The sequence below is a fragment of the Zonotrichia leucophrys genome, chromosome 19 (genome assembly GCF_028769735.1).
Source record: "Zonotrichia leucophrys gambelii isolate GWCS_2022_RI chromosome 19, RI_Zleu_2.0, whole genome shotgun sequence".
Classification (NCBI taxonomy): domain Eukaryota; kingdom Metazoa; phylum Chordata; class Aves; order Passeriformes; family Passerellidae; genus Zonotrichia; species Zonotrichia leucophrys.
The window spans coordinates 3,580,192-3,606,442 of record NC_088188.1 but is presented as its reverse complement, the minus strand read 5'-3'; the positions used below and the strand labels follow the sequence as shown (position 1 = coordinate 3,606,442).

Genomic DNA, 26,251 nt, shown 5'->3' with positions numbered 1-26,251 from the left:
TATTCCTGAGCCATTCTGAGCCTTCCTGCGCCTCCTGAGCCATTCCTGAGCCACTCCTGAGCCATCCTGAGCTATTCCTGAGCCATTCTGAGCCATTCCTGAGCATTCTGAGCCGTCCTGAGCCATTCCTGAGCCATTCTGAGCCATCCTGAGCCATTCCTGAGCCATCCTGAGCCATTCTGAGCCATTCTGAGCACTCCTGAGCCACTCCTGAGCCATTCGGAGCCATTCCTGAGCCATTCCTGAGCCATTTCTGAGCCACTCCTGAGCCACTCCTGAGCCATTCCTGAGCCATTCCTGAGCCACTCCTGAGCCACTCCTGAGCCTTCCTGAGCCATTCTGAGCCATTCCTGAGCCACTCCTGTGCCATCCTGTGCCATTCCTGAGCCATGCTGAGCCATTCTGAGCCATTCCTGAGCCATCCTGAGCATTCTGAGCACTCCTGAGCCATTTCTGAGCCATTCTGAGCCATTCCTGAGCCATTCCTGAGCCATTCCTGAGCCATTCCTGAGCCATCCTGAGCCATTCCTGAGCCATTCCTGAGCCATTCTGAGCCATTCTGAGCCTCTCCTGGAAGGTGAGAACAGAGCACTGTGGGGTTATTTAAACAACGTGGGCTGGGTGTACAGCAGGGTTGGGCTGTGGTGTTACCTGTGGCACCTTCTCTCAGTGCCCTGCTCAGGAGCTGTGTCCTGCATGTTCTGCACCTGCTCTTCCTCCTGCACATCCCCAAAACTCTGGGCAGCTGCCTCTTGCTGCTCTCTGTAGGCAAATTGTATATCCCAAAATCCTGCTGTCCTGCCTGTGTGCCCTTCTCTGAGAGCAGCAGCATCTCTGCTGGCTGTGGGGCCCAGCCCCAGCACAGTCATGGGATTCAGCCTTTGGTAGGGGAAAACTACAAGAGAAAATACTCCTTTTTTAGTGTTAAAGTGGTTTAAATCTATTCCAGAGCCAGTCCACATCACTGAAACCTTAACCATAGCAGGCACTGATGTGAATTTTGGGGATGCCTGCAGCCAGAGAATTTGGTGGTAGATGGCTGTGGAAGCTGGATTTAATTTAATTACATTTCCTGGGATTAGTCAGATCTGGGCCACTAGATTTTATATGAGGTCTTAAAGTTGTAAGAAGGAGTCTGTGTGTGAGGTGTTTGAGAAGCCCTGCAGACACCATGAGCTCCATGACCTGTGTCTGCACTGAAGGTGCTCCCTGGGAGGCTGACAAGCTTTTCCTGACTCCACAAAAATTCATTACATGCCCCTGAACTGCTGCCTTACTCCTTGCCTCTGCACTTACCTTCCTCTTTGTCAGCCAAAGGAGATGTCTGCATTTTCTGGAGCTTGATGGAAGAAAACCAGAGTGGTTTGGGTTACAAAATACAGAGCTGTAACACTCAGCTATATGAATTTGCTACCTGGTTGGAGGATAGAAATCTCAAAATCCTGACATGTAGTTGCAGAAGAGAACCACAAATCTAACAAAGCACAGAATTAAACTGCAGCAGTGCCCAGTCTGTTGCCTCTGAGATGTTCCTTGGCTCTGGGAGCTTGGGAAAGACCCCAAAAGGAGATGATATCTTTCAGATTGCATGATAAGAGAAGATGCCTGTTCTCCAGTTGTACTTAAGATATGTCAGAGCCATTAGCAAATGAATTTTTAAAAGCTCCACACTTTGATCCTCTTCCCCTCCCATGAATTTATCAACCTTGTCTGCACAGGTGCAAGTGGAGGCACTTCCCTTTATTCTTACTCTGGAATACACAAATTGCTTTGATTTCTCCTTTCTCTTTTCCCCAGTGTCCTGTTCATATTCTTTTGTAGAAACTCAAGTGTCTCTTATCTGTCTTTTATTTCTCTCTTCCTTTCCCAGGCAGGGAGATTCCTCTTCAACATTTCCATGTACTCTTGACAGCTCACATCTAATGCACCAGAAAAAGGGTCAGTGCAGATGGGAGATGCTGTGAATTCTATAGAATTTCACAGTTCATGGCTGGAGGTTTCTACAGAGACCAAATGTGCTGTAGTCACACTGAGCCAGCTTGTCACACATGCTGTATCTGAGTTATTTCTCCTGAAAACACATTCAGAGTCAGCTCTGCTCATGGAATGTCCTGTGTGGAGAGTTTTTGTGTCTCCTTACCTGAGCTGGTGCTTTCACAGAGCCTTTAGGAATAAGAGCTTTTGTCTGGGTTAGGTAAACTGGCTTGCTGTGGTTGTGGGCTTTTTTTAAAAGAACAGAAATTGCCATTTCTTCTGAAAGTCAGTGGGGAACTGGCAGCTGACATGGACTCCTGGAAGAAATTAGCCTTGAGTAATGTCCATGCTGGCTATCCCCCTCCCTCCTCTCCTGTAAAGCTGAAACAATGGAAAAAATAAGTTCTGCTGCTTTGCAGTAACTATTTTCCTTAACCAGACTGAAAATTCATCTCTAGCTGCCTTAGGAGAGCATTTCCCACAAATGTGTTGGCTTATTTCCCATGTTTCAAGTGAAGAAAGTCACTGCTCTTGACCCCTCATTCAGGAGAGGTTTCTGTGCTAAAGGTGTGGGTCATGGGTAAAGAGCTCAGTATAATATTTGGATTTCTCATATGTCTCAGTTCCTTTCCCACCCTCCTCCTGGAAAAGCCTGGAAAAAGATGGAAAGGGAATGGAAGCTGTGATGAATGGGCCCACAGAGCCCTCCCAGCTGGTGGAACAGGTGAAAGCTGCTGGGAAGAGAAGCATTCACATTTCAGAGTGGGTTTTGTCTGCTCAGAGCACTGTTAGAGTGACGTGGTTGGAGGAGAAATTTGCCTTTCATACTTCATTTGGCTGTCAGCTGGCTCTAGTGTTTGTTTATGGTTCTTAAATCTCTTGTTCAATTAAAAAAATCTAGCAAAAGACAGAGGACAACACAAATACTTGTATTTGCAGATGGGGCTGGGCAACACTGAGACATCAGTGCTGGAGGCAAAAAAAGCCCAAACTTATTAAGTTTTCTGTGAGACTTGTGTGCATATAGTCAGAATCCAGAGTAGACCTTGGGTTTTACAGATGGATTCTGTCTTTTTGAATAGGCAAGTGCAAATATCTGTCACATGAATTTCATATTAGGCATGCTAACAATATCAAAACTGTTTTTCAGCAGTTACCTAGTTTTATTGCCAAAAATTATGCTTTAAATGCTAAACTGTACAGCATATTGCTGGGAGCCTGGCAATGCCTTCCTGTTTTCATGTAAGTGTACATGCATTATTTTTCATGAAGAATAAATGCACAAGGCTAATCATGTTGGCATAGTGTCTGCTTCTGCAAACACTGTGTGTTGCTTTTGTTCACTGAAAAGGAGAGTGAAGCAGACTGGAACGCTCCCAGGGCCATTAAGGAGAATGGGATGACTGGCTCCATAGGGTAATTAAACCAAAATATGCTGTAATGAGGGTTTGATAAGGCTGGGCTGGGTTAGTTACATTTGGGGTTTGGGTGCTGATGGGCTGAGGTTGGTCCTTGCTGGGAACAGTCACTGCTGTGCCCCAGGGCTGAGTTTGCTTGAGGGGGTGAACTTTTCCTTTAAAATTTCTTTTCTAGAAATGTGATTATGTTCCGAGGGCTGCTTCTAGTGTGACACTCAGCAATTCTGTGGCCAAGTCTCTTTTGATGTGTATCTGCCTCAGTTCTGCTGGAGGAGCCTCAATCTCACCACCACCTTGGCTCTCTTGTGCATTTACTGCCTTGCTGATTTTCCCCGTGGAAAATCTTCATTCCTTTTTATTTATCTGCCACAGTGTTAACAGCAACATCTTGGTAAATTAACTTGGAAATCAGTTGTTAGCCCCTCTTGTTTCTCAGGATGTTTTAAAGTGAAGTTGGCTGGGTGCATAGCAGTAAGAAGCCATTTCTGTTGCTTCTAGAATTTTCTGTGGTAAAAAACAGAGGGAGGGATGGTGTCCTTCCTGGGGAATTTATGCCTCAGTATTAAGAAAGAACTTGGGGAGGTTGTTCTCAGGTAATTATTGGTGGTTTGGTGGCATCTTAACACTGGCTTTTTAAATAAAGCTGCAAGAAACTGCTGAGACTCTCTAATTTGTATCAACCCATTAATTCTAATTCCCAAATAATATTAAAGACACTAAACCACTGTTTTGCCTGCAACAAAAAAATAGGATTGTAATGTCCAGAGCAGCTGATTGACTGGCACAGACATAGGGACCTAATTCTTGTCTGTTCAAATGTGCCTATTGATTAATATTAACTTGGGGTGTTGTGTGCTGGTGAATTGAGAGAGGAGACCCCACATCATGGGGCCAGAGGCTGCTATTATTGCTAGCAAACATTTGGTTTTGCTGTTTTGCATCAGGCCTCGTGGAGTGATTGCTATTGTCAGCTCCCATCTGAGTGCTGTCCTCAATTAAATCCACACAGCAAGCCTGGATTAGCGATCCTGCTGGAAATGTGTCATTGGTGAAGTTTGGTGAGCTCTCTGTACAACTCCCTGAAAGGTGGCTGTGCTCTTTCTCCAGACAACAGCTGTCAGAACCAGAGGTCACAGTCTTAAGCTGTGCCAGGGGAAATATAAGTTGGATATTAGGAAGAAGTTTTTCACAGAAAGAGTACTAAAATATTGGAATGGCTGCCTGGGGAGGTGGTGGAGTCCCCATCCCTGGGTGTGTTTAACAAAACCTGGATGTGGCACTGAGTGCCAGGGTTTAGCTGAGGTGTTAGGGCTGTGTTGGACGTGATGATTTTGAAGGTCTCTTCCAACCTGGGGATTCTGTGATTTATGTTAATGTCTCTGTATACACAGTGTCCTCAGTTCCTTGGGGAATTAGGATGAGGTGCCAGTGAGGTGTTTGAGGATCAAATGCCTCTGTTGCAGTGTCAGTAGATCAGCACTCCATCAGCAGCCAGAGCTGCAGGATCTGGGTCTGCACAGGCAGTCACCTGGTCAGGGAGTTAACAGGTATCTGAAAGAAAACAAGATTGTTTTCAGGGGCTGAACAGGAAAAACTGCAGCTGAGGATTGCTGTTTTGCTGGTCCAGGGCTGAGGTGCAGCTGAGGAGTGGAACTGCAGCAGGCATGGGGGCAGCTCTGCTGAGGGATCATTAGAGCCTGAGTGTGTCCCCTCATCACTGCTGGGGTTTGGCTGAAGTGCCCTGAGTGAGGATTATGTCCCTCCATCCAAATCCAGCCACTCATGGACACAGATGCTGTCCTGAGACCCTGCATGTTTGTTCTCATCCTCATGTGCCAAAGTGTTCTGGCTTGGTTGTGGACCAACCACTTAGCTGTTTGCATAGGGCTTGTGTTCAGCTCATGTGCCTTTCATGAGCAGCTCTGCCTGCCATCCTGCACTCTGAAATACCTTTTGTACTGGGGTTTTAATGAATGTTTTTGAACCCTTTCTGGTTCCCCTCCTGAAGGGAAGAACCCCCTTTGGTGGGGTTCCTCTCCCAAGCAGTGATTCAGAGCATTCCAAGCAGTATAAAAGGACATTGAATCAATCTTAGTTTTATCAGCTTTACAGGAAACATATAGAGATAACTGTGAGTCTGATTTTAATTGTCTTAATGATTAGATACTCTTAGAAGGATTTGTTGTAGTTAATCCTTGATATTCAGCTCATTCATTGTGGGTGAGGCATGAGCACACAGCAAAGACATATGGAGGTCAGACACCCTCCTGCTCTCTCTGTCTGTAGCTCTTCACAGAACAGCAGGGAGAGAAAATCTGCTTCTCACAGATGTTCAGCTTATGGAGGTTGGAATATAATGAACTGAATCCTGTTCAGCTGGGCTGGGGTGTCTGCAGTGGCATCACTGTGGTTGTGCTTATGCCCATCAGAGTGGGGATGCAGCTTCGGGGTGGGATCAGCTCCTGCATGTGCTGCCTCCAAAAACTGCACTAATCCAGCTAGAGCAGATTAATCATTAAAGCCCTGAGCCAATATTCATTGAAATTAAAGGAAAGATTCCCTTTGGCATAGATGGATTTGGGATGAGAGTCTGCTGAATTAAAGTGGCATCAGGCTGTTGGTACATAAAATTTCCCAGAGGCTGGAATTAACCAGCACACACTGACCCTGCATGTGAGCATCCTCCTTGCAAGCAGTCTGGTAGGTGACTTGATCTCCACAGAAGCCTTAAAACATTTAGAATACAAATATTATTCTCTATTTATTTTAAGTTCAGTAGGATATTTACTTTTTAATGAAAATGCTAGTAAGTAAATTAATATCTTGTTCCCATAAAAGAGAGAAACTGGTTTTTATGCAGGAGTGAGAACTGTAGGAAAACACTGTTTTTTCACAACACTCATTCTAAAATAATAAGAGTTGTCAAAACTGAGCTGTGACTTCAACAGCTCTATTCAAAATACAGTTGTTGGTCTCTGTGCTACAAAATGTTTGGCAGTGCTGTTTTCCAGCACAGTAAATGTGTGTCCTGTGTGCTACATCTGCACTGTGGATGCAGCAGAGCACTTCACTCCATGCATGTGTCTGCAGAATTCTTTGTGAGAAAGGAAATGTTTGTGAATGGGGGCTTTAAAATGATCTCAGGGGAAGGCAGTGATGGACTTAGCCATGAGTTCCTCTTAAAAGCTGAACCTGCACCAGGGTTCAGGAGTTAATTTGTGTGGGGTAGTGCAGTTGTAGGGCAGCGGGAGTTAACTCTGCTGCAGGACTGCTCCCAGCCTGCTTGAGGAATTCCTGCCAAGCAGGAGCTGTAGGTCACTCTCACTTTCTGCAATTATAAGCTCCTATGCACACATGAAACCTTTCTGACTGCCTCAGCACCTCCTGTAAAGCTTGAAGGCTGTGACAAATTATTACAAGTATTACCCATGTTTTACACCAAAGACAACTTAAAGAAGTAGGTCTTGTCCATGTCATCCTGTAAGGCAGAGGTGAAAGTGGAAGTTATCTTGGCCAGCAGATTTTTCTGGCCTTTTGTCCTGGCACAGGAGCAGCAGCTTCCCTCTCTGAAGCCACTTCCTTTCCACTGCCTGAAGTGTTGTTTTTGTAAACATCGTTGCCTTTGGGATTTGGCTGAGGGTATGCAGTCACTGAGCTATAGGGTAACTCTCTGTCCTGCACATACTTGTCTTATTTCACACTTAAATCTGCCCAGTTCTTTAGGATTCATGTCCCTGAAGACCTCAAGAGCCCTTTGTATTGCTGTATAATTTCACAGAAATACTTCCTACAGAATATTTTATTTGGATGTATTTGCTCAGAAAAAAAATATTGCCAGAAATCAGAAGGATTTGATGGAAATTTGAACAGAAGAATTTCAGGTGAAGATGGTACAATGAGAAAATTCTGAACTCTCAAAAGGGCTTGGGGGTATCATCCTCAGTGACTGACTCTGTCCTGGCTGGGTGTTCAGAAGATAAAAGCCTAAAACTGATAATCTGATAAAGTGATGGAGAAGTGGCATGAGAGAGAGTCATAATCCACATGGGAGTCTTTCATACCAGTAATATGTCCTGGGAATGGAGCAGAGTGTGTGCTCAGGGTGCCCAGTGGGGCCTGTGCTCAGTCTTCACTGCAGCCCAACTCATCACCTCCCAAGCTTTATCTGTGATCTCTCACTTCACATCATCAATTTCCCTCCACCACTCCTGGAGTGGTGTTTGATGTCATTTCTGGTGGTCACTGAGGTTTGGACCTGTTGGGTTTGAGAACACTTGCTGTGTTTGTATCATAGCTCATGTATTTTAGGATCAGATCTGGGTCATGGTCATGTTTACTTTCAAATAAAAAGACAAACAAAAAAGACATCCACTGCAAACAGGTGACTTGGCTTTTCTGCCAATAATGCCTGTTCATGTACAGCTCATTGCCTTTTGAGCTGGATACTTAGCTGTTAAAGCCAGGTATTTGGAATGAAGTAGATGACTCAGTGTTAATCTGCTCTCAAATATCCTTTTTATTAGATTAGGCAAAGCCAAGCCAGCCCAGCACACCCTGCACTGTGTGGAGCTGTGTACAATCAGCCCTTTGTGTGCTGGGCAGCCTGCTCTGTGCTTGGATGTATGGCTGCAGGAATAAAGGCTGAAGGAGTGATGAATCAAAGCTGTGTTCAGCACACTGCAGCCCCAGGATTGTGCCCAAGTTTGCTTGGCAGTGGTCATTTTTACCTCTGCTGCAGTTCCTCTGGGATCCTGGGGTGCTGCAGGAATCTCCCTCTTTCAGGGGGATGACTCAAAGAGATGGTGTAATTGTACTGATGTCATATTTCTACTGAAGAGGGGGAAAACTACACACAGGAGAGAAAGAATGTGCTTGTCTGTCTGCTGGTGCCATCCCAGTGGCTCAAACTCTGCTGTTTCTCAATATAGCTGGTCACACTGAAAACCAGCATAGAGATAGGGAGCTAAAAAAGCATCCTCCTTCACTCTTATATATCAGGTGTTAAGCTTTTCTACTTCTCCCCTCAAGAGTAGCTGCAGACAGGGCATGAGGAAATGTGGCTGCAGGCTGGCAGCTCTTGTAAAGAGCTGTGAAGATTATCCCAACTCCTGCCAGAGGGAAGAAGAGCAAAGTAAAATCAGAAAGTCAGAGAAAAGCTTGTGGCTGTACCAAAGAAATATTTCTGAGATTCAGCAGGTAGAAATGAGAAGTGGTTTTCTGTCAAGAGAAGGGGAGTGAGGAAGATCTTAGTGCTGTGCTGTATTTCTACATGTCTGGCCCTTATCAGGGGAGATTCCCTGGAGCCAGCAGAGCACTCCCTGCCTGAGGTGCTGCAAAAATGTACCAAATAAAGGATGCTTTGAGCCTGAGCTGGGGACTGTGGGCCTATGCAGTGTTCACAGTGCAGTGGGAGCACAGGTGTGAGTGGCACAGGGAAAATCCTGCTCTGCTCTGGAGCTAATCTGACCTGGCTGGGGTAGCCAGGTCACTGAGCACTCTGAGCATATTCCAGAGGTTAAAATGCTTGTTCCATGGCTGGAGTGAATCCCTGAGCACTCTGAGGATGTACCAGAGGTTATAGTGCTTGTTCCACAGCTGGAGTGAATCCCTGAGCACTCTGAGGGTATACCAGAGGTTATAATGCTTGTTCCATGGCTAGAGTGAGTCCTGTGCCCACAGGCAGTGTGTGCCAAAGCTGGAGTCAAACTAGACTCTCTCCTGGCATTTAGCTTTCCTTTCCCATGGATTGTTAGAGGTACAGTGAATCTGCTCGTGCTTGGCTGCTCAGGTTATGCCCTGTGAGTGAATACCCTGAGTTAGGCACACACAGCAACTTCTGCATCTTGTTCCCAGTACAGGCATCCCCTAAACTGGCTCCAGTCTGATCAGAAAGTAATAACTGGCTTCCAGCCAAAGCCAGGCTCTTTTCTTGGTGCCTTCTCCCTTTGATTGGGACTGAGCTAATGCTGCCATTCCTGAATGACTGAAGCAGTGTCATTCTGTGTGCACCTGCTTGAGCAATGCCCTGCTTGGCTGCTCCTCTCAGTTGGTGCTGCAGGAATGGTCCCAGGGTCCATCCAAGTGGGTTTTGTGTGGGAATGATGCCTGAGAAAAATTCCAATACGTAAAAAGGCTGTGAAATTTCAAACCCCTGCTGCTCAATTAGTTCTTCTGGTGGGGGGAAAGCACTATGCTTTACTTGGCTGCTCTTAACAGTGTTTGGTGCTCAAGAAAAATTTCTCCAGTTCAGAACAGTCCCAAGACTGCTGCTCTCTCTCTGTGCTAGTGCCAGTGTTCTGCCTGGGAAATCGTTTATAAATGTCCTATTAAAGACCTGTGTCTGCTTCCTTTTCTTTCTTTCTGTCATTGGATCAGCTCAGTGAGAGCAGCTGTCCTCACTTCCATCACAGCAGCCCCAAACCACACTTGTGCCTTGCAGATTCCCACAGCCAAAGAACAGCAGACAGCTGTGCACGTGTGTGTGCTGGGCTTTGTGGGCATGGGGGTTCAGGCTGAGCTCCTCCTCGAGCTTCTCCATGCTTCTTTGGAAAGAAAAGCCTCCAAGAAATCAGCTCTGTGCTAGTTTTGTGTGAAGAAGTGAACACAGGGTGAGACTGCAGCACTGCAGCCGAGGGTGAGTGTGAGCTGGGCATTCCCTGGAAGGAGGCTCCCTGTGCAGGGCAGGAGCCTTTCCTGTGAGTATCCCCTCCCCACTTGGTGTTTTTGTTCTCATAGGTTACCCTGGGCTGCTTTCTAATGCTCCTTTCCATCCCTACATCTTTCATTGCTTGCAGTGGTCAGTGGGAGGTAACCCAGTTTGGCTGTGGGACAAAACTTAGTGAGTCTTTAGAGCTAAGGGCTTGCTGGAATAGAAAAATGTATTTTCTTGTCAGAATAAGTTATGGTGAATAAAGTGAGTAATGCTTCTATGTGGAATATTCTCTAGTTGAAGTGATTTTATTGTTTAAGGAAGAATGGAGAATATTATTTTGTAATACACCCTGGGTTACTTTAACATACTAACCGGTGTTCATTAAATTCTAGTTTTGCCTATTAAATTCTAGTTTTGTATGTTATTTCTAGAGATGAGGGGTGGCACATGCTGAGGAAGAAGATATGGGTGCTCCAGTCTTTGTTAAACTCGCAAAGCTGGTAAAGTTGTGGGATTTTTGTTTTCACTGTTTCTGGTGAAAGCAGGGTGCTTATCCAGAAGTGTGATATATAGATCCTGTTTTAAGGCTGAAAAATGTTAACTAGAGTATTGAAAAGTGACTGTTGAAAGAATATGGTTTTAAAAATAATAATTATGTAAAAATTAAGACTGCAATGTTGAGATTAATAGATGCAGCCATATGCTGCAAGGTAATTATCCCTCAGTGAAAGAAACCTGGTGCATTTTCTACCAGTCACTGGCCTCCCTTGTACTGCCAAAACCAATCTGCTTTGTGTATTTTGTTGAATACCGCTGTTTACTTGAGAAAAAAAAAAAACAACTTTAAATCCTCACACATAAATATATAGCTTTGCTGTTTTTTTCTTTTCAGAATTACAGTGGATTTGATTAGCATAGCTGGTAACCCCCCAGCTCCTCCATCTCTAGCAGGCACCAGGAATGTGCCTCTCACCAGTGGCAGGGCAGGTTTTGTACCAGTCAGCATCCTGAATGAGACTTTATAAGAAAGCCTTTGTTAGGGGTGTCTGAGTGAGGCTCACTGCCCTCCCAGCTGCCTCTTGGGAGGCAAATATTTGTCTCAATGGGCATCTCCTTCCATTCAGAGACATCTTTGCAGTGCCCCTTACTGGGTTTTGCTGCTCATTCATAATTCTCATTCTTACTGTCTTCCTCCTCACTGCAGTTTTATTTCTGGATGTGCCTCCTCCCTTCAGAGGAGCTGAACACAGGGATGCTGAAGTTGTATCAGATTTTAATATCCACACCATTGGGGTTATTCCTGAGAGCAGCAGGGCAGTAGATTTCCAGGGTGCCAGATGCAGAGCTTGCCTCTGTGCCAGATCTTGGCCCCAACTTTTCAGCTTTCAACTTGCAGAGCTTTCAGCTCTTGTTTCCAGTCAGCCATAAATCTCTGGGGCTCCTTCCTCCCACAGTGTGCTGCCAGGCAGTTGGCTATTGTCTGCACAGTGTTGCTTTTTCTCACAGGTACCTCTTCCCTCTCTGTTTCTGCATCATCCTGCAGTGTGAAAGGGCTGTGATAAATCCTGCAGAAAACAGCTGCTTCCTTGCTGTGCTCCATAATCTGAATTTCCATGTGGCAGTGGGCTGGCTTTCACCTGACTGCCAACAGCATCATGTTTATGTAATCCAGGTTGCTTTGAGAAGTTCAAATCCCCATGTGGTAACCTAGAAATTCCATGAGCAAGGGCTCACCATCAGTGAGAGCTGTGGAGGCAGCAGGCACCAGCCCTTCTCCCACAGGAGTCTGTGCCTGTGTGGCTGCTGCTGCCAAGGGAAGAATCCCTGAGCCCTGCACAGGAGGTGCAGCAGTTGTGCATCCTCCTCTCTGGGCCTGTAGACAAGCTGCTGTAGGTGGTGGGGAGCAGAGCTCTGCACTGTCCTCCTGTGAGGGGAAGCTCTGATGAGCTCTCTTCTCCCTCAGTGAAGTTCTGCAGGGTTGTGCTTGCAGATGAAATGGCACTGCAGAGCCAGGGCAGCTCACAGTAACTGCAGTGTAAAGGATGAGTAAAACCCAGCGCACCAGGAGCTGAGAGCTTTGTGGCTGTAGGGACAAGACCAGGCTGTTCTCCAGCCCACAGTGGAGGGTGCTGGGCTGTTGGATGGGATATTATCCTCCAGCCCACAGTGGAGGGTGGTTGTGGTGGTTCCAGTTGTGGTTTTTCTGGGTCTGTATTGAAGGCACTTGAGACAGTAGTTCATGTTTGGACTCAGGTGTTCATTATTTCTTATCAGTCTCACTACTGTGAGTTGGGCAGCTTTTCATTAGAAGGCACAAAATGGCCAACAGTCTCTTGTTCCAAGGTCTTTTAAGACTAAAGTATCCAATTAAGAACTGACACCTGGATTATTTTCCCTTTTGACCCAATAACTGATCCCCAAGAGCCCACAATGTGAACTTTTCTGCCCAATTACAAAATGCCGCCCAAACCCATGGAGAAGAAGGAAGAAGGAGCATGAAGAAGAAACCCAGGATGACACCCTGTGCCCTCCATCTTGCTTCCATGCACACCATACTAAAAATCCCAAAACCTCAGTTTCTCAGCACTTGATACACCTACACTGCTCTCTGTAATCTATTTCACACTTTTGTGGATTCTATTTTATTTTGAAGTCTGGGAAATTTTTTCCATGAATGAGCATTAAAGTCAGTGCTCCCCTGGGGGTCAGGGCACCCCAGAGCCAACAGGAAAATATCCCGTGTGTGCCCTGGGTTTGCACAGATGGTGGGCTGTTGGATGGGGTATTCTCATCCACCACAGATCTTTGGTGCCCTGAGCAGGGACAGTGTCTGAGTGTCATCCTCACTTCTTATCTGAGCACTGAACCAAGCAGTGAGCCAGGCTGCTCCAGTGCTCCAAGGCTCTGCATGATCCCTGTGGCAGTAGAACCAGACCTTATTCCTTTGAGCTGGCAGCCCTGTGGCCAGCAGTAGGGTTTTCCAAATGACAAAATCTTGGCTTCAAATGGGCATTACAGTCCCCTGGTCTCAGGACTGTCCTGAAGCCCTGCCCGGGCTGGGAGGAGCAGAGCTGGTACCAAAAGGTTTTTTTTTACCAGTCTGGTTGCAAGGCTGCACTTTGAGATGCTGACAGACTGCACAACTTGCTGCCCCATCCCAGGTCAGTGGCTTCTACAGCAGGGGACAGTGACAAGAGGGTGAAGTGCCTTCAGTCTCGTGCCAGGCTGGGGCACTTTTGGTGCTGGGTGGTGGATGAGAAGTTTATTGATTTACCATGGAGAGGAAACACAGCTGGGATTGGGTGGGCAGCTCTGTGCTGCATGTCTTGTGATGTTTGAAGGTAAAAACCTCTGAAAATTAAAATACAAAAGAAAAAAAGACCTCTTTTAGGAGCACTGTAAAGTTCTTCTGTGAACATAATGTTTGTGCTTATTTCTCCCTCCTTCCTGACATGAGACACTACTCTGGAATCTCTCTTCTTTCTTTTCCTTGGTTGTGGTTTTAGTTTTTTGTTGTTGTTGTTTTGTTGGTTTTTTTGTTTGGTTGGGGTTTTTTTTTGAGCGTGTGGTTTTGTGGAGTTTTTTGGTTGAGTTTTTGGGGTTTTTTTGTTGTAGTTTTTTCTTCCTTCTTTCTTTTAAATCTAGTGTGCCTCCATTTCATCAATTAACTGCTTGTCTCCTGATTCCCATGGCAACACAACAGGCTGTTGCATTTCTGAGCCCTTTGGCCGTTGTGGTGCCTGGCATGTGTCTTGGGAGCAGCCAGACCACAAAAGGGTTCTGCAGGGAGTAGGAAATCCATGGGCAGCACTCCCTGGGCACTGCCTCTCACACTGAACTGCTCTTCCCTTCCTCTCCCTCCTCCCCTTTACATACAAGTTTCCTTTCCCCTTTGTTTCAGTTGCCTGGTGTGAAGAAATGAGCAACTGGAGTGCTGTGGGAGGTCGAAGGATGTGCAGGGAGTGAGGGGATGGATGGGTTCAGTGGATGTGACTGAAACACAGCACGAGGCTGAGATGTCAGGGATCCTGCAGGGAAAGCTGTTCCTGCTGCTGCTCCTGTGCTCTCTTCCTCCCACTTCAGTTTCCACAGCTTTCCTGAGGGGGGTTTCTTGCTTCTGTACTATACAAAGCTTCTGTTCACTCCTTCCTACAGCAGTTTCTAAGTGCTGGAAGAATCCATGCCCTTTTTGCAGAAGCCCTTGTGCTTCAAGGGATTCTGGACACATGGCTTTCATTGACACGGTAACAAGAGCCCTGAGAACAGGCTGAGACTTCAGTTAAACTTTTAACCTCTCCAGCTCTTGGCTGGTGGGAATTTGGCTCCTGAAGTACTGGTGCCCTGTCAGGGTCCTTAAAACTGGTGGGATGCAGGAAGAGCTCTAAGCACCAGGTTTGCCACAGTGGTGGCTGATGTGTAGGCTTTGTGAAAGGGAAAGCAGAGATTTGGATAAGGTGTGCATGCAGTGTGACTGATTTACAAGTTGTTGCTCAGCCCTGGAAGCTGTGACCTACAGGAAGCGCCAAAAGAATGAGCCAGCTAATGAACACAATGGGGCTGTAAAGCTGGAAAGCCTGAGTGGAGGAGATCCTGCTCACAGCCTGTTGTGTCTTGGAGCCTGGTCCCAGTGAGAGGAGGAGGGCAGCTGCTGCTGGGGAGGTCCTGGCTAGCAGGTGAGGTCTGTTCTGGACAGAGCAGCACGGGGAAATCCTCTTGGATGGAGCAGGAAGAGCGTTCCCCATCTCTGGCTTCTAGGTGAGCTGCTGAGTTAGAGCCCAGTAGTGACCTTCAGAGAGTTCCTGTGGCTCCTTGGTTGGCATCAGCAGGAACTGCCAGGGCTGGAGTAGAAAGAACCCAGTTTGTTCTGTTGGGTGGGTTTCTCTTGTGCAGCTCTTCTCAATTTCATACCTGAGATCTGTACCCTTGGTTTGCTGCTTCTCAGAACTTTTTTCTTCGCGAATTTTTTGGAACTTGTTGGCATTTCTCTGGGGAGTCTGCCTAGAACAAGAAGACTTTTCTTCTTCAAAATAGCAAATCCATGTTTGGATTTGCTATTTTGAAGACCAATAGACCAACACTTCAGGTGCCTGTAAGGCTGGAAATCTCAGGACTCTTTCATGGCAGTCCTCTTGGGTGGCTTTCCCTTCAGCTGTAAGAGGTGCCTGGAGAGTGGCAGTGCCAATGTCAGCTCTCTGGGAGCAGTGCCACCAGCTGCTCTCACATTTGGGCTATCCTGAGGTACTCATGGGATTGAAGTCAAGTTACTCATTGCTCCATTTGCCTTCTGAAAGGCTGGTGACCAGATACCTACCTGGGAGGATCAGAGCTTAGTCTGCTTGGACTGCTTGGGATGCTGTTTGGCCATCTAGCTAGTGGGTTAATAAAAGCCAAGAGAAAAGAGTTCAGATTGATCAAGGTTACTATAAAAACCTGCTGCACCAAAGCCCATTAGCTGCTCTGTGGTTATTATTTCATATATGGGTAATGAAATCCATGTAAAACACAAGTTTCTACACTTGTGGCCATAATAAACAAGGTGAACCTTCAGGCAGTTCCTTATTTACATCCTGTGCTTTTGAATAATTCACCTCATGCTCAAGAATAATGATGTTTCTGCCTGCACTGCTCAGGAGCCTGGGATGAGATTGTTTCCTTGAGATGTAATTACAGTAGTTTCAGACAGGCACCTAAAATGAACAACAATGTGTAAAGTTCCACTAAAATTTTGGCTTTTGGGGGAGGACAGTGTTGCACCAGGAATCCAATGAACTGTTCTTTATATTTTTTTTGCTGGTCCAAGTCAGTTTTGAAGGTGTTTGCTCTTGCAGTGAAATACAGTGAGTCTAAATGCAATTTTAAATCCTGCTGCATTGTTTGTTCAGCCTTGGGCAGCCTTCCTGCCTTTCTTTGCTTGAGCTTTGCTGCTGAAGGGTTTGCTTATCCCAGCCACATTGCAGAGGTGCTTGTGAGAGTCAAATGACCTGTATCTTGACCATTAACTAACACCTGAAATCGAGAGCTGTGCTGAAACTCAGGCTCACTAAGTCAGGAAAAACAGTTTTGATCTCTTCTCAGTAGAGTAGCAGAGCCCCCAGATTTTATGTGTTTATAGTTCCCTGTACAGGAGGTTGAGTTTGGCTGTCCTTGGCATGGTGGGTATGTGTGCACAGACATGTCAGTGACACAATCTTTGTGTGTTAGGGTGCTCTGCCAAGCACAAAACCGAGGTGTAAGTTGCGTTTCTAATTTAATTTATTCTTGTACCTATCACAGACCTTGCTGGTGATAAACCCCTGTAGCCAGCTTTGGTTATTTAACTTAGAGCTTCTTAAAATGTAACTTGCTAAGCTGACTGCTTTACTGTCTTGTGCTATTAAGCATTGAAATCACAAGAGTGGCCTTATTTTCTGCCTATGATTGTTTTCATAGTTCAGATGGATGGAGCCCTGTTTCCTTCACACTTCTTTTTATTAAAGTCTTTTGTAAAGATCAAAAGCTCTAAGCATCCTTATAGTCTTTGGGTTTAATTTTTTTAAGGTGAAACTGGTTCCTGGATATAATGCTGCCCATCTGATGGAGCCCATCTTGGTGTACTGTCCTACAAAACTAGAGTGACACAAGCTTAAATGCCAGAAATTTGCCCAAAAGCCCCCAAAACTTCTTGATGAACACATGAGGTTGAGGAAACTTCCAAGGCAGGGTCCAGAAGCCAGGAGAAGGCTCTCCCTGGGAGCTCTGCTGGGAGCTCCATGGCCTCTGTTGCCACCAACATTTTCATCTGGGAACAGTATTCACACAGTTGGGGACAGTGTTTACTGTCCTTCCTGTGCCCATCATGGGATTTTCCTGAACATTCCCCGTGTGTTATGTCCCTTTTGGCTGATCTTCTCAAGAGCTGTTCCAGCCCCAGCCCACTGAGCCCAGTGAGCTGGTTGGAGATACTTCTGTTTGTGAGAGGAGTTTGTACAATCACCCCTTATTTGCTGCTCTCTTCTTGTTCAGATAAGATTCAGACTAGGCAGAGGTGATGCTTCCAGGGGCCTCAAACTGATGGCCATAGAAATTTGTCAAGTGTTGACTCTGGAGTCCAATAAGAACCCAAGTGTCAAAATTGATCCCTCACAACACACATGATTTAGCAGAAACTAAGTTCTTCATGCTATTGCCCTGGTGCTCCTTTCTTTCCTCTTTCCTAGACCTCTAGCAAACCTTTCAAGTATCTTGCTTTGAGAGCTTTTTCATTCTTTCTAGGAGCTGAGCCTGATCTGTCAGGCCCATTACTTGTGGAAGAGCTGTGGAAGTGTTGTGGACTGAGCCACAGTGATGGCTGAGGCTGAACAAGTTTCACAGTTCATTACACATTAGCACTCAAGTTTGGTTTGTCTCTGCAGCTGCTCAGGGTGTCCTCTGCCAGCCTTCTCTGGTAGCAAATAAAAATTTTCTCCTGGCTGTGCTTTAGAGTTTTCTGGTTGGTGGCACCCAGAAACTTCAGCTGAAAGTTGGGCTGAAGAGTCCAGGGAGGTTTCACTGAGCACAGGATATGTGGGACCAAGCCTCCTGCAAACACCCCCTACGCCAGCTGTGTGGGAGAACCACACTTGGCACCTCAGGGCTGTTGGGAGCTGAGGATGGCTGAAGGTCCATAGTATGTGACTTGCTGGATCTCATTTTGCAAGCTTATTTCCTCAGTTTCTGTTGTGGTTTCTTCTAGGGCTTTACTCAACCTCCCCCTTTAACCCTCAGAGAGTTTTAATGAAGTTCTCATGTCTGTGTCATTTTTTGCCCGGGGCCCAGGCTGAAAGCCTAAAGTTTGTGATAGGAGGGTTTGACAATGGGGTCAGCAGGAGTTGGGTCACTGCTGTCTCATTTGCTTGGGTTGATTCTGTTCCCATTCAGGCACCTGCCACATGTTTAAGGATCCCCTTTTGTATTATGGAGAGTTTGGCTGATCAAGATTCTGCTGGGGAGTGTGAGCAGAACACTGAATACCAGCATCACCTGCACTTTTCCTTCCCCAGGCAGCAGAGAATTGCTGGAAGGCTGGTGCTGGATAAAGGGCACTCTTTATTGCCAGTTTATTGAGTTCCATGCACATTGTGTGACCCTGCAGGGCTGTGCATGACTGTTTGTAGATGCTTCCTGTTTAGAGAGATGCTGTTTATATTGAACACACCCCAGGTGTCTGCTTGCTGCTGCAGTTGCTCCAGCAAAGGGCACAGCAGGAGCTGGGAAAAATGGGGAATTTGTGGAGGCCACTGTGTGGTCCCACAGGAGCTGTTAGTGGGACACACAATGGGATTCCCATAGTGCCAAGTACTGTAACATCAGTGCCTCACACTTTTTTTTTTCTTAATATATATATTTTGATTTATTTTTTTGGATAAAAGGATGACTTTGGCTTCTTCCTGCAAAGCAGCAGTTCATTGGGCTCCCTTTGGTCCTTAAGCACTTACCACCACTCCTGTGCTTTTGGGCTTATCCACACCCTGGGGCTGTGAGGGGACTGAGGTACTGTAAAGGGGATGAAAACATGGAGTCATTTCTTTGTGTTCTGAGTGAGACCTGCAGAAACTGGGCAGCAGATGGAATATCTGTGCAGATTTACACTGAAGAAGGTGTGTAAGTAATGGCATCACTCAGGCTTAATCCTCACAGGGCGTACACCTACAATCTAAGTTGTTGTAACAGATGTTTTCTTTCTGTAAATGCCTTTTCCTGGTGTTTTGGCTTCCTTCTAGGACTTCTAGGATTTCTCCTTATACCTCTTTTCCCTTGATCCACAGGCTCACCTTTACACAAGCAGGGCACCACATCCACCGCCAGCACCGAGAAGTCGGCTTCGAAGGTTGCCGAGGTGGGCGATGATTTCCTGGGAGACTTCGTGGTGGGCGAACGCGTCTGGGTGAACGGAGTGAAGCCAGGGGTGATCCAGTACCTCGGGGAAACGCAGTTTGCTCCGGGCCAGTGGGCAGGGGTTGTTCTGGATGACCCTGTGGGTAAGAATGACGGCTCCGTGGGAGGAGTGCGCTACTTCGAGTGCCAGCCGCTGCAGGGCATCTTCACGCGACCGTCCAAGCTGACGCGGCAGCCGGTGGCCGAGGGCAGCGACGCGCCCTCCGTGGACTCCCTGACGGCTCAGAACTTGTCCCTGCACTCGGGGACGGCCACGCCACCTCTGTCCACGCGCGTGATCCCGCTGAGGGAGAGCGTCCTCAACAGCGCCATGAAAACGGGCAACGAGTCCGGCTCCAACCTGTCGGACAGCGGCTCGGTGAAAAAGGGGGAGAAGGATCTGCGCCTCGGGGATCGTGTGCTGGTGAGTTGGCTGGGGAGTATCGGTGGGGAAACACAGGGCACCAGCTCACATCCCAGGCAGCACACCAAGAAGTCAATTTTACAACTCACTTTAAAAGTTTTTTGACCAATTGTGGAAACCCAGGGCACTGGGGATGTTTCCCTGTCTGCTCTAGGGTGCTCTGACCTCCAGGGGAGCACTGACTTTTGTGGTGGTGTTCACAAGGGTCCCAGGAAGAGGGAAGAGATGAGGATCTGACTCCATGTTTCAGAAGGCTAATTTATTATTTTATGATATATATATTATATTAAAACTATACTAAAAGAATAGAAGAAAAGATTTCATCAGAAGGCTTGAACAGAATAGAAAGGAATGATAACAAAATCTTGTGACTGACCAGAGAGTCTGAGCCAGCTGACTGTGATTGGCCATTAATTAGAAACAAACACATGAGACCAATCACAGATCCTCCTGTTGTATTCCACAGCAGCACATAATCAATGTTTACATTTTGTTCCTGAGGCCTCTCAGCTTCTCAGGAGAAAAACTCCTAACTAAAAGATTTTTCATAAAATGTGTCGGTGACAGACTTTGACCCTCATTCATGAAGAAAGTTCCCTAAATTCCAGAATATACTAGAATACACTAGGGTGTGAGGTAGATTGTAGAGAGTAATGTAGGTGTATGACTTAGGTGGGAAATTTAGGTTGGGTGTGGTACAGCAGCCACACATGGGGGAAAGTGAACCTGAGGATCTGCTCTCTTTTGATGAGTTTTTTTGCTCTCTTTTTCTCCTTTACCTCGTGGGGAGAGTGTTCAGGTGAGAACTTATGATTTTACAAGCAGCAGCCATAGAAGGCACACTGCAAAATATAAAATCTATGGTAAACCTGGCTCTGTTCTTTCTGAACCAGGCAAGCAATGGAATAATGTTCTCCAGACTTGTTTTACCCCTTTCTTCTCCTGTCCATAAGTTCTCTGAGACAGGACCTGTTCCCTGAACACTCTGCTCACCTCAGTGGGGCCCACCCAGAGTGAATTCCAGAGTGAATTTTGGCATAGCCACAGGATACAACCTGGGAGCATCTCTCCCCCTGGGCTTCTGTTGAGTTGTATTTTGGGAATGGTTTGGGTTTTTAATTTTTTTTTTAATGAGGGTGCATCCTTAAAAGCCTGCCCTCCCTGCCTGCTAATGTATCCCCCTCAGATGTTACTAGATAAAGTTTGTGCTGTGACTTGTTAGTGCAATAAATAGCTCCAGAAGAGTGAGCCTGAAATAAGCTTAATCTCTCCCTGGTTCTAGCAGGAATGCTCAGCATACAGAAATATGAGGAATTGTTTGCACACAGTCATAGAGATCCAGGAAAAGAACAGATAATAACAGGAAGAAATAATTTGCTATTATGGTTCATTCACATCTGCTTGGCTTGGCAGCTTTTATTTTACTTATGGGAGGAGTCAGTTAATCATGTTGAGTATTGGAATACATAAACAATAATTCTGAATTAACCTGAGTTGCCTCAAATTCCTTGAGCCAATCTTTGCTCATTCTCTGTGGATGGGTACAGTTTTAGTTGTCTTTATTACTCCTAGTGTTTCCTTTTCTGAAAGAGTGTATTTTTATCTGAGAGTGGCTTTTAGATGTATGGGATCCACCAAAGGCTTTTCAAATGAGGGAGGACACGTTTTCAGTGAGTGCTTGTGATGGAGCACAAGGTTGCAGGGGACCCTTCCAGGTCAGCCAGATGGACTCCTGGCTCTCAGGCTATTTCCTGATGGTGCCTTTCTTCAACTTCATTAAAGTCCATTATTGCTTGAAGACATTTTTGCTTTTCAGTTACTTTGTTCCAAGACCCTCTGTGACTCTCCAGCAGTGACTTTCAGCTTTCCATTAGAAGCTTTCCATTAGAAGAGTTAGATAATATTTGCCTTTGGCACTCAGACTTTTTCCCAGAGATGTAAAAATTGCATTAAAGAGATGAAAAATCCACCCTAATGTTATAGAACTCATCTCTTGAAGTCTGGCAAATAAATGTGGGACAATTAACCTTTGCTTTAGTGACAGCTGAGCTTCCTGAAGTGGGATAATTGCTGAAGTTCTGTTAATGTGAGGCTGGCTTACTGCCTTTCTGCAGGGAAAGAAGGGCTGGAAACAGAGCAGTGGAGCATTTTCTGCCTGGGAGGAATTTCTGCTTGGTTTTTTGCCTAAGAAAATGTATTTTGCATTCTTTGTGGAGAGGCCTTCTTAGCAGCTGAAATCATTCCCCTTTAGATGTCATTACTCTGAAGAAGTGGGGCAAGTAGGTGGTTTTATTATATGTCAGCCTAAATAAAAAATAATTTAAACTAAAAAGATTCCTCTTTGAATAGGTATTCTGCCCTTCAGCATTGCTTGTACTTCCTGACTGGAATTGTGCAGTTCAGCATTGAAATGGAGTGAAAAATAAGGCTGTTTAAGGGCCAGGGTATATCCCAGTGGCTGGCTCAGCTGCTGAGGGGTATTGCCCAGATACCTTCTGGATGGATGCCAGGTTTGTGATTTTGCTGGAACTTGCAGGGCTTCAAAGCCAGTGCAAATGCTGGGACAGCAGCATTTCCAGGGAGAGTCAGTGAGGCAGCACTTGAGCTGAGCCTGGGCAGGGCTGTGTGGAGCCTGGGCTGCTGGAATGGGTCCTGGCCTTCCCCTGAGCGTGTGCTTTTAATCATCTTGTCTGTCTGCTGCAAGCTGCTTCTGCCTGCAGTGTGTTGAAGCTCCTGGCAAATGATGGGAAGCACTCATGAATAAACAAATCAAGTTCTTTCTTCAGTGTTCACCCCCCACCTGTCCCTGCCACAGCCCTGCTCAGCCAGCCTGGGGCTGCAGAAAGCATTGAACCTCCTGAGTGAGAAATTGAACCTCCTGAGTGAGAAATAATTTCCTGAGAAGCTCCCTGGGCAGGAGAATTGCAGCCTAAGCCCTTCTCCTTGGGCAGAGACAGCTCACTGCTCTGCTGTCAAAATCCCTGAGCTGTTTCAGTGCCTGAGACTGAAGCCTTGCTGCTGGAAAGGCGTGCAAGGTGGCATGAAGTGTGAAAAATAGCAATCACTTGGTTTTAAAATTTTAAAAGTTTAATAGTAATAAAATGGTTATAAAAATAGTAATATACTTAGAGTAATAAAAATTTGCATAATTAGGATTAGGACAATATGAGACAATAAAAACAAAAAGTTAGGGACAGTCCAGGTACCTCTTTCTGGGCAAAATAGCCCAAAAAAGGACCCACGTTAACAGAGGATTAACCCTTAAAATCAACAGCCTGTTGCATATTCATACATCTCATACATGATGCATAAATTCCATTCAAACACAGGATTCTGTCTGGTCAGTGTCAGCTTCTTCCTCTGAATCCTGACAGCATCTTCAGGGCTGAGCAAGGTGGGAAGAACTCGATAAGGGAGCAATAAATTCTTTTTCTCTGAAAGATTCAGGTGTCCTGTGGCTGCTACCTCGGTGCAAGTCTTCTGTTAAAAAAAGTATCTTACATAGCATAGTTTCTATTTTAACATTATGTTATAACCTAAAACTATATTTAACACACTACTTAAGAAAATGAATACAACATAACTTTCTAACATAGCACGTAAAATATTCATTTTAATATTTGCCAAAAGCCAATCATAAAATACACATTTTTCACATGAAGGAAGGATTCCTGCTTTTTATTCTCCTGGTTAAGCTCTCCCAGCTTGTGAAGTCCTAGAGGTGCAGCAATGCTCCTTTCTCAGCCAATCACCAGGCATATTCCCTTATTGCTAACCAGGCAGAAAAGGAGGAATGATCCCATTCTGTATTTCTATCAAGGCAGGATTCTCAGTGTTCCAGTGCCTCCTTAGAGCTCCAGCATTGCTGTGTCATGGCTAGGGAGTGCAGCAGAATGGCAGTGTGGGATGATGGATCCCTGTCCCTGTGGAAGTTTGACAGGCAATGGGAAGGGCAGTGTTCCAGCTGTTTGCAGGATTCAGGAGATAAGAAAACATCTGGCACTCCTGGTCAGAGTTCTTTGCTCACTGTATGGGATTGTTGCTGGAAAGGGGCTTTTTACAGTAGTGTAGTGTCAGGATAAGGGGGAATGGCTTCAGACAGAGTAGGGTTGGCTTTGATATTAGGAAATAGTCTTCCTGGTGAGGGTGGTGAGACCCTGGCACAGGCTGTCCAGGGAAGTTGTGGCTGCCCCATCCCTGGAAATATTCACAGCAAGGTTGGATGGGGCTTGGAGCAACCTGGGAGAGTGGAAGGTGTCCCTGCCATGGCAGGGGTGGAACAAGATGAACTTTAAGGTCCCTTCCAACCTAAACCATCCTGTTTCTATGCAGTGAAACAAAGAGGGAAATAAATAGCCCAAAGCAAGTGCCTTGCCCTGCTGCCACATTAACCCTTAGAGGCTCTTTGTGCACACCCTCCTAACCATTCATTTGGGCTGAGCCGCTGCCTGGCCCTTGTCTGCTTGTGCAGTATCTGTAGTTAAATGGGAGCTGTGAGTGGAGTGTGGTGGAGCAAACTGTGTTAATAACAGGGGCAGACTTGGCATTGGAGCCAGCCCCGGGAGGAGATGCTGTAATTCCAGGCTTTCCTCTTACACCACCTCCCTGGGATATTATTTTCTCCCTGGTGCCTGACAGATAAATGCACAGAAATGTCTTGCATCAGCAGTGCTGTCAGACTCATTGCTGTGCAATGCTGACTTGTGCTGTGGGGATGGGTAGGCACAAAGATCAGTGGTTGGATGAAAAGAAACTATAAAAATTCCTGTAGCATCACATAGAGAGGGCTGGCCTGTAATTCCTGGCTGTCTGTTTCTCCCCTTACCTTAAAAGCCAGTTCTGGCATTCTCAGATGACATGGTATTTATTCAATCAGATAAAGCTGCTGATGACCAGGTTGCACATGCACAAGGTGTATTTACAGATAAACCTGACCACAAGCCAGTTCTCCACCTTTCACCAGCTGCTGAATGCTGGCCCTGGCTGTAGCTGGGACACAGCCCCAGTATGTGATGGCCACTTTTACCCCCTTGCATTATTTCAGGTGGTCTGTAGTAGCTGTGCCTTTGCCAAAAGCACCCTCTGTAAACCAAATATTATTGTAGAGTGATTTTCAATGCTAGAAGAGCTAAACTGTGTGTGATGGGAAATCACAGCTCCTGCCTCTCTCAGCTTGGGTGGAAATAGGATCCTTTAGTGGGTGGATGAGTATGGGGAGGAGGAAATAAACCCAGCCATTCATCCCCAAGGAAAGGATGATTGCTCCAGTTTAGAGGCTGGGTAGAGCCTGCAGGCTCAGCTCTAACCAGAGCAAGCCACACTCTTGCAGTAAAGGTGATTACCAAGTTCTTGTTGGCATCACCCAGGAGCAGAGTGCAATAAGCTGATGTGCTGCACACAGAAAGTACCTGCAGGTCCTCAGAGTGTGAAGCAAGTGTCCTGTGTGTGCTCTTTTCCCCACCCCTTCCTTGTTCTTCCCAGAGGAGAGCAGAGGAGTCTCAGGGCTCTGCTGAGCCTGTCCCCAGCACAGGACACAGGAGCTCTGCAGAGGTTTGTCCCTGTGCTGGGCACTGTGTTCCCACCTCACCCTCTGCTCAGCAGCCCTGTCTTGTGGAAACGCTTTGAAAATCAATTTAAATGGGTAAATTAGGATGTTAAACAGAAAGGACAGTGTTATCTCTGGATTTCTGCATGGGGATATGATCAAGCAGGTGCCTCAGCCATTGCTGACCCCTGAATGTGTGTGTGACATGGCTGGGGACAGTCCCTGATGGCCTGAAAGGCACAGAGAATTTTATTTTTCTCTTCTTCCTGAGCAGTATTGCAATCAGAGCAATGCCCACAGGCCATAGGGTGAGGGCAGCTCCTGAGAGGTGCTTGCTTAGAGCAGGAAAGTGCTGTGGGATGAGCAGAGAGCAGACACAGGCTGGAGGGGTGTCACTCTTACCAGCCACACTGAGGTCTGTCCTGCTGCTCATCTGGTAAATAGTTTAAATGATAATTTAGCTCTGTTGAAGGCAGTGTCAGGAAGGATTAGCATCATTGTCTTTTCAGCCCTGGGATGCTGATCTGCATCCCATTTTGTCATTTGGATGGGATAAGCACAGTAAAATGTGATGTCAGTGATACCACAATTAGCAGGGAAGGTGTGTGGATATCCTTCCATGACTGCATGGTGCTGCTCTGACTCACCAGTACACACAGACCTGCTGAATATCCTCTGAATATCCTTGGCTTCATTTTGTTGTGAAGGTCAAGCCCTAGACTGTCCCTTGAAGCTACTGGGGATGTTTCACTGGGGAAGGGATGAACTAACTCAAGCTGTGTGCTGCAGCCTCCCAGGACTTGAGGTTGGACCCAGACTTCAGAGCTGTGCTGTTTAGTACAGCTAAAAGGTGCAGTTATTTTTAGTCTAGGAAAACTCTTTTTTTCCTTTACATAAGCAATTTTTTTTGGGATTTAGAACTGGTAAATCTAACATTGCTACTCTAAAATACACGAACCCAGAGTTTTCTGGCTCTGTTTTCTGTAGAAAAATAATACTGTGTTGATACCTTTTAATGTTCATTTTAATATTAAGAAAATGAATAACTGCAAGTCATTCAGGATGAAGCTGCAAATTTAATTTTAAATTTATTTTTAAGCTTTCTTCCTTGAATTTAGGCGTTAGCAGAGATGGGCTAGAAAGGTTTAGATCATATGCTGATTTACTCCAAGTATGAACCTTTAGAACCACCCTCCTCCTTTTCTATCTTCCTTTTCTCAGCCCAAGTGTCCAAGTGGGAGTGTTTAGAGCAGAGGCAGTTGCTGCTCAGTGCCACACACTCTCAAGCAATGATCAAAACACAGCTCCCTGACTTGCCCTCCTCGAGTCTCCTCAGTAAGCTGCAA

The 26,251-nt window shown here is 46.0% G+C and overlaps 1 protein-coding gene across 3 annotated transcripts in view; it reads left to right on the top strand.

Moving 5' to 3' along the window:
• The window catches only part of CLIP2 (CAP-Gly domain containing linker protein 2), a 96,237-nt gene that overhangs the window by 33,760 nt on the left and 36,226 nt on the right, over positions 1-26,251 (top strand). For all 3 annotated transcript variants that reach the window (XM_064728950.1, XM_064728951.1, XM_064728949.1), the window contains exon 3: positions 18,828-19,360. In XM_064728950.1, the coding sequence (XP_064585020.1) occupies positions 18,828-19,360 (533 nt within the window). The remainder of the gene's footprint in view (positions 1-18,827; positions 19,361-26,251) is intronic.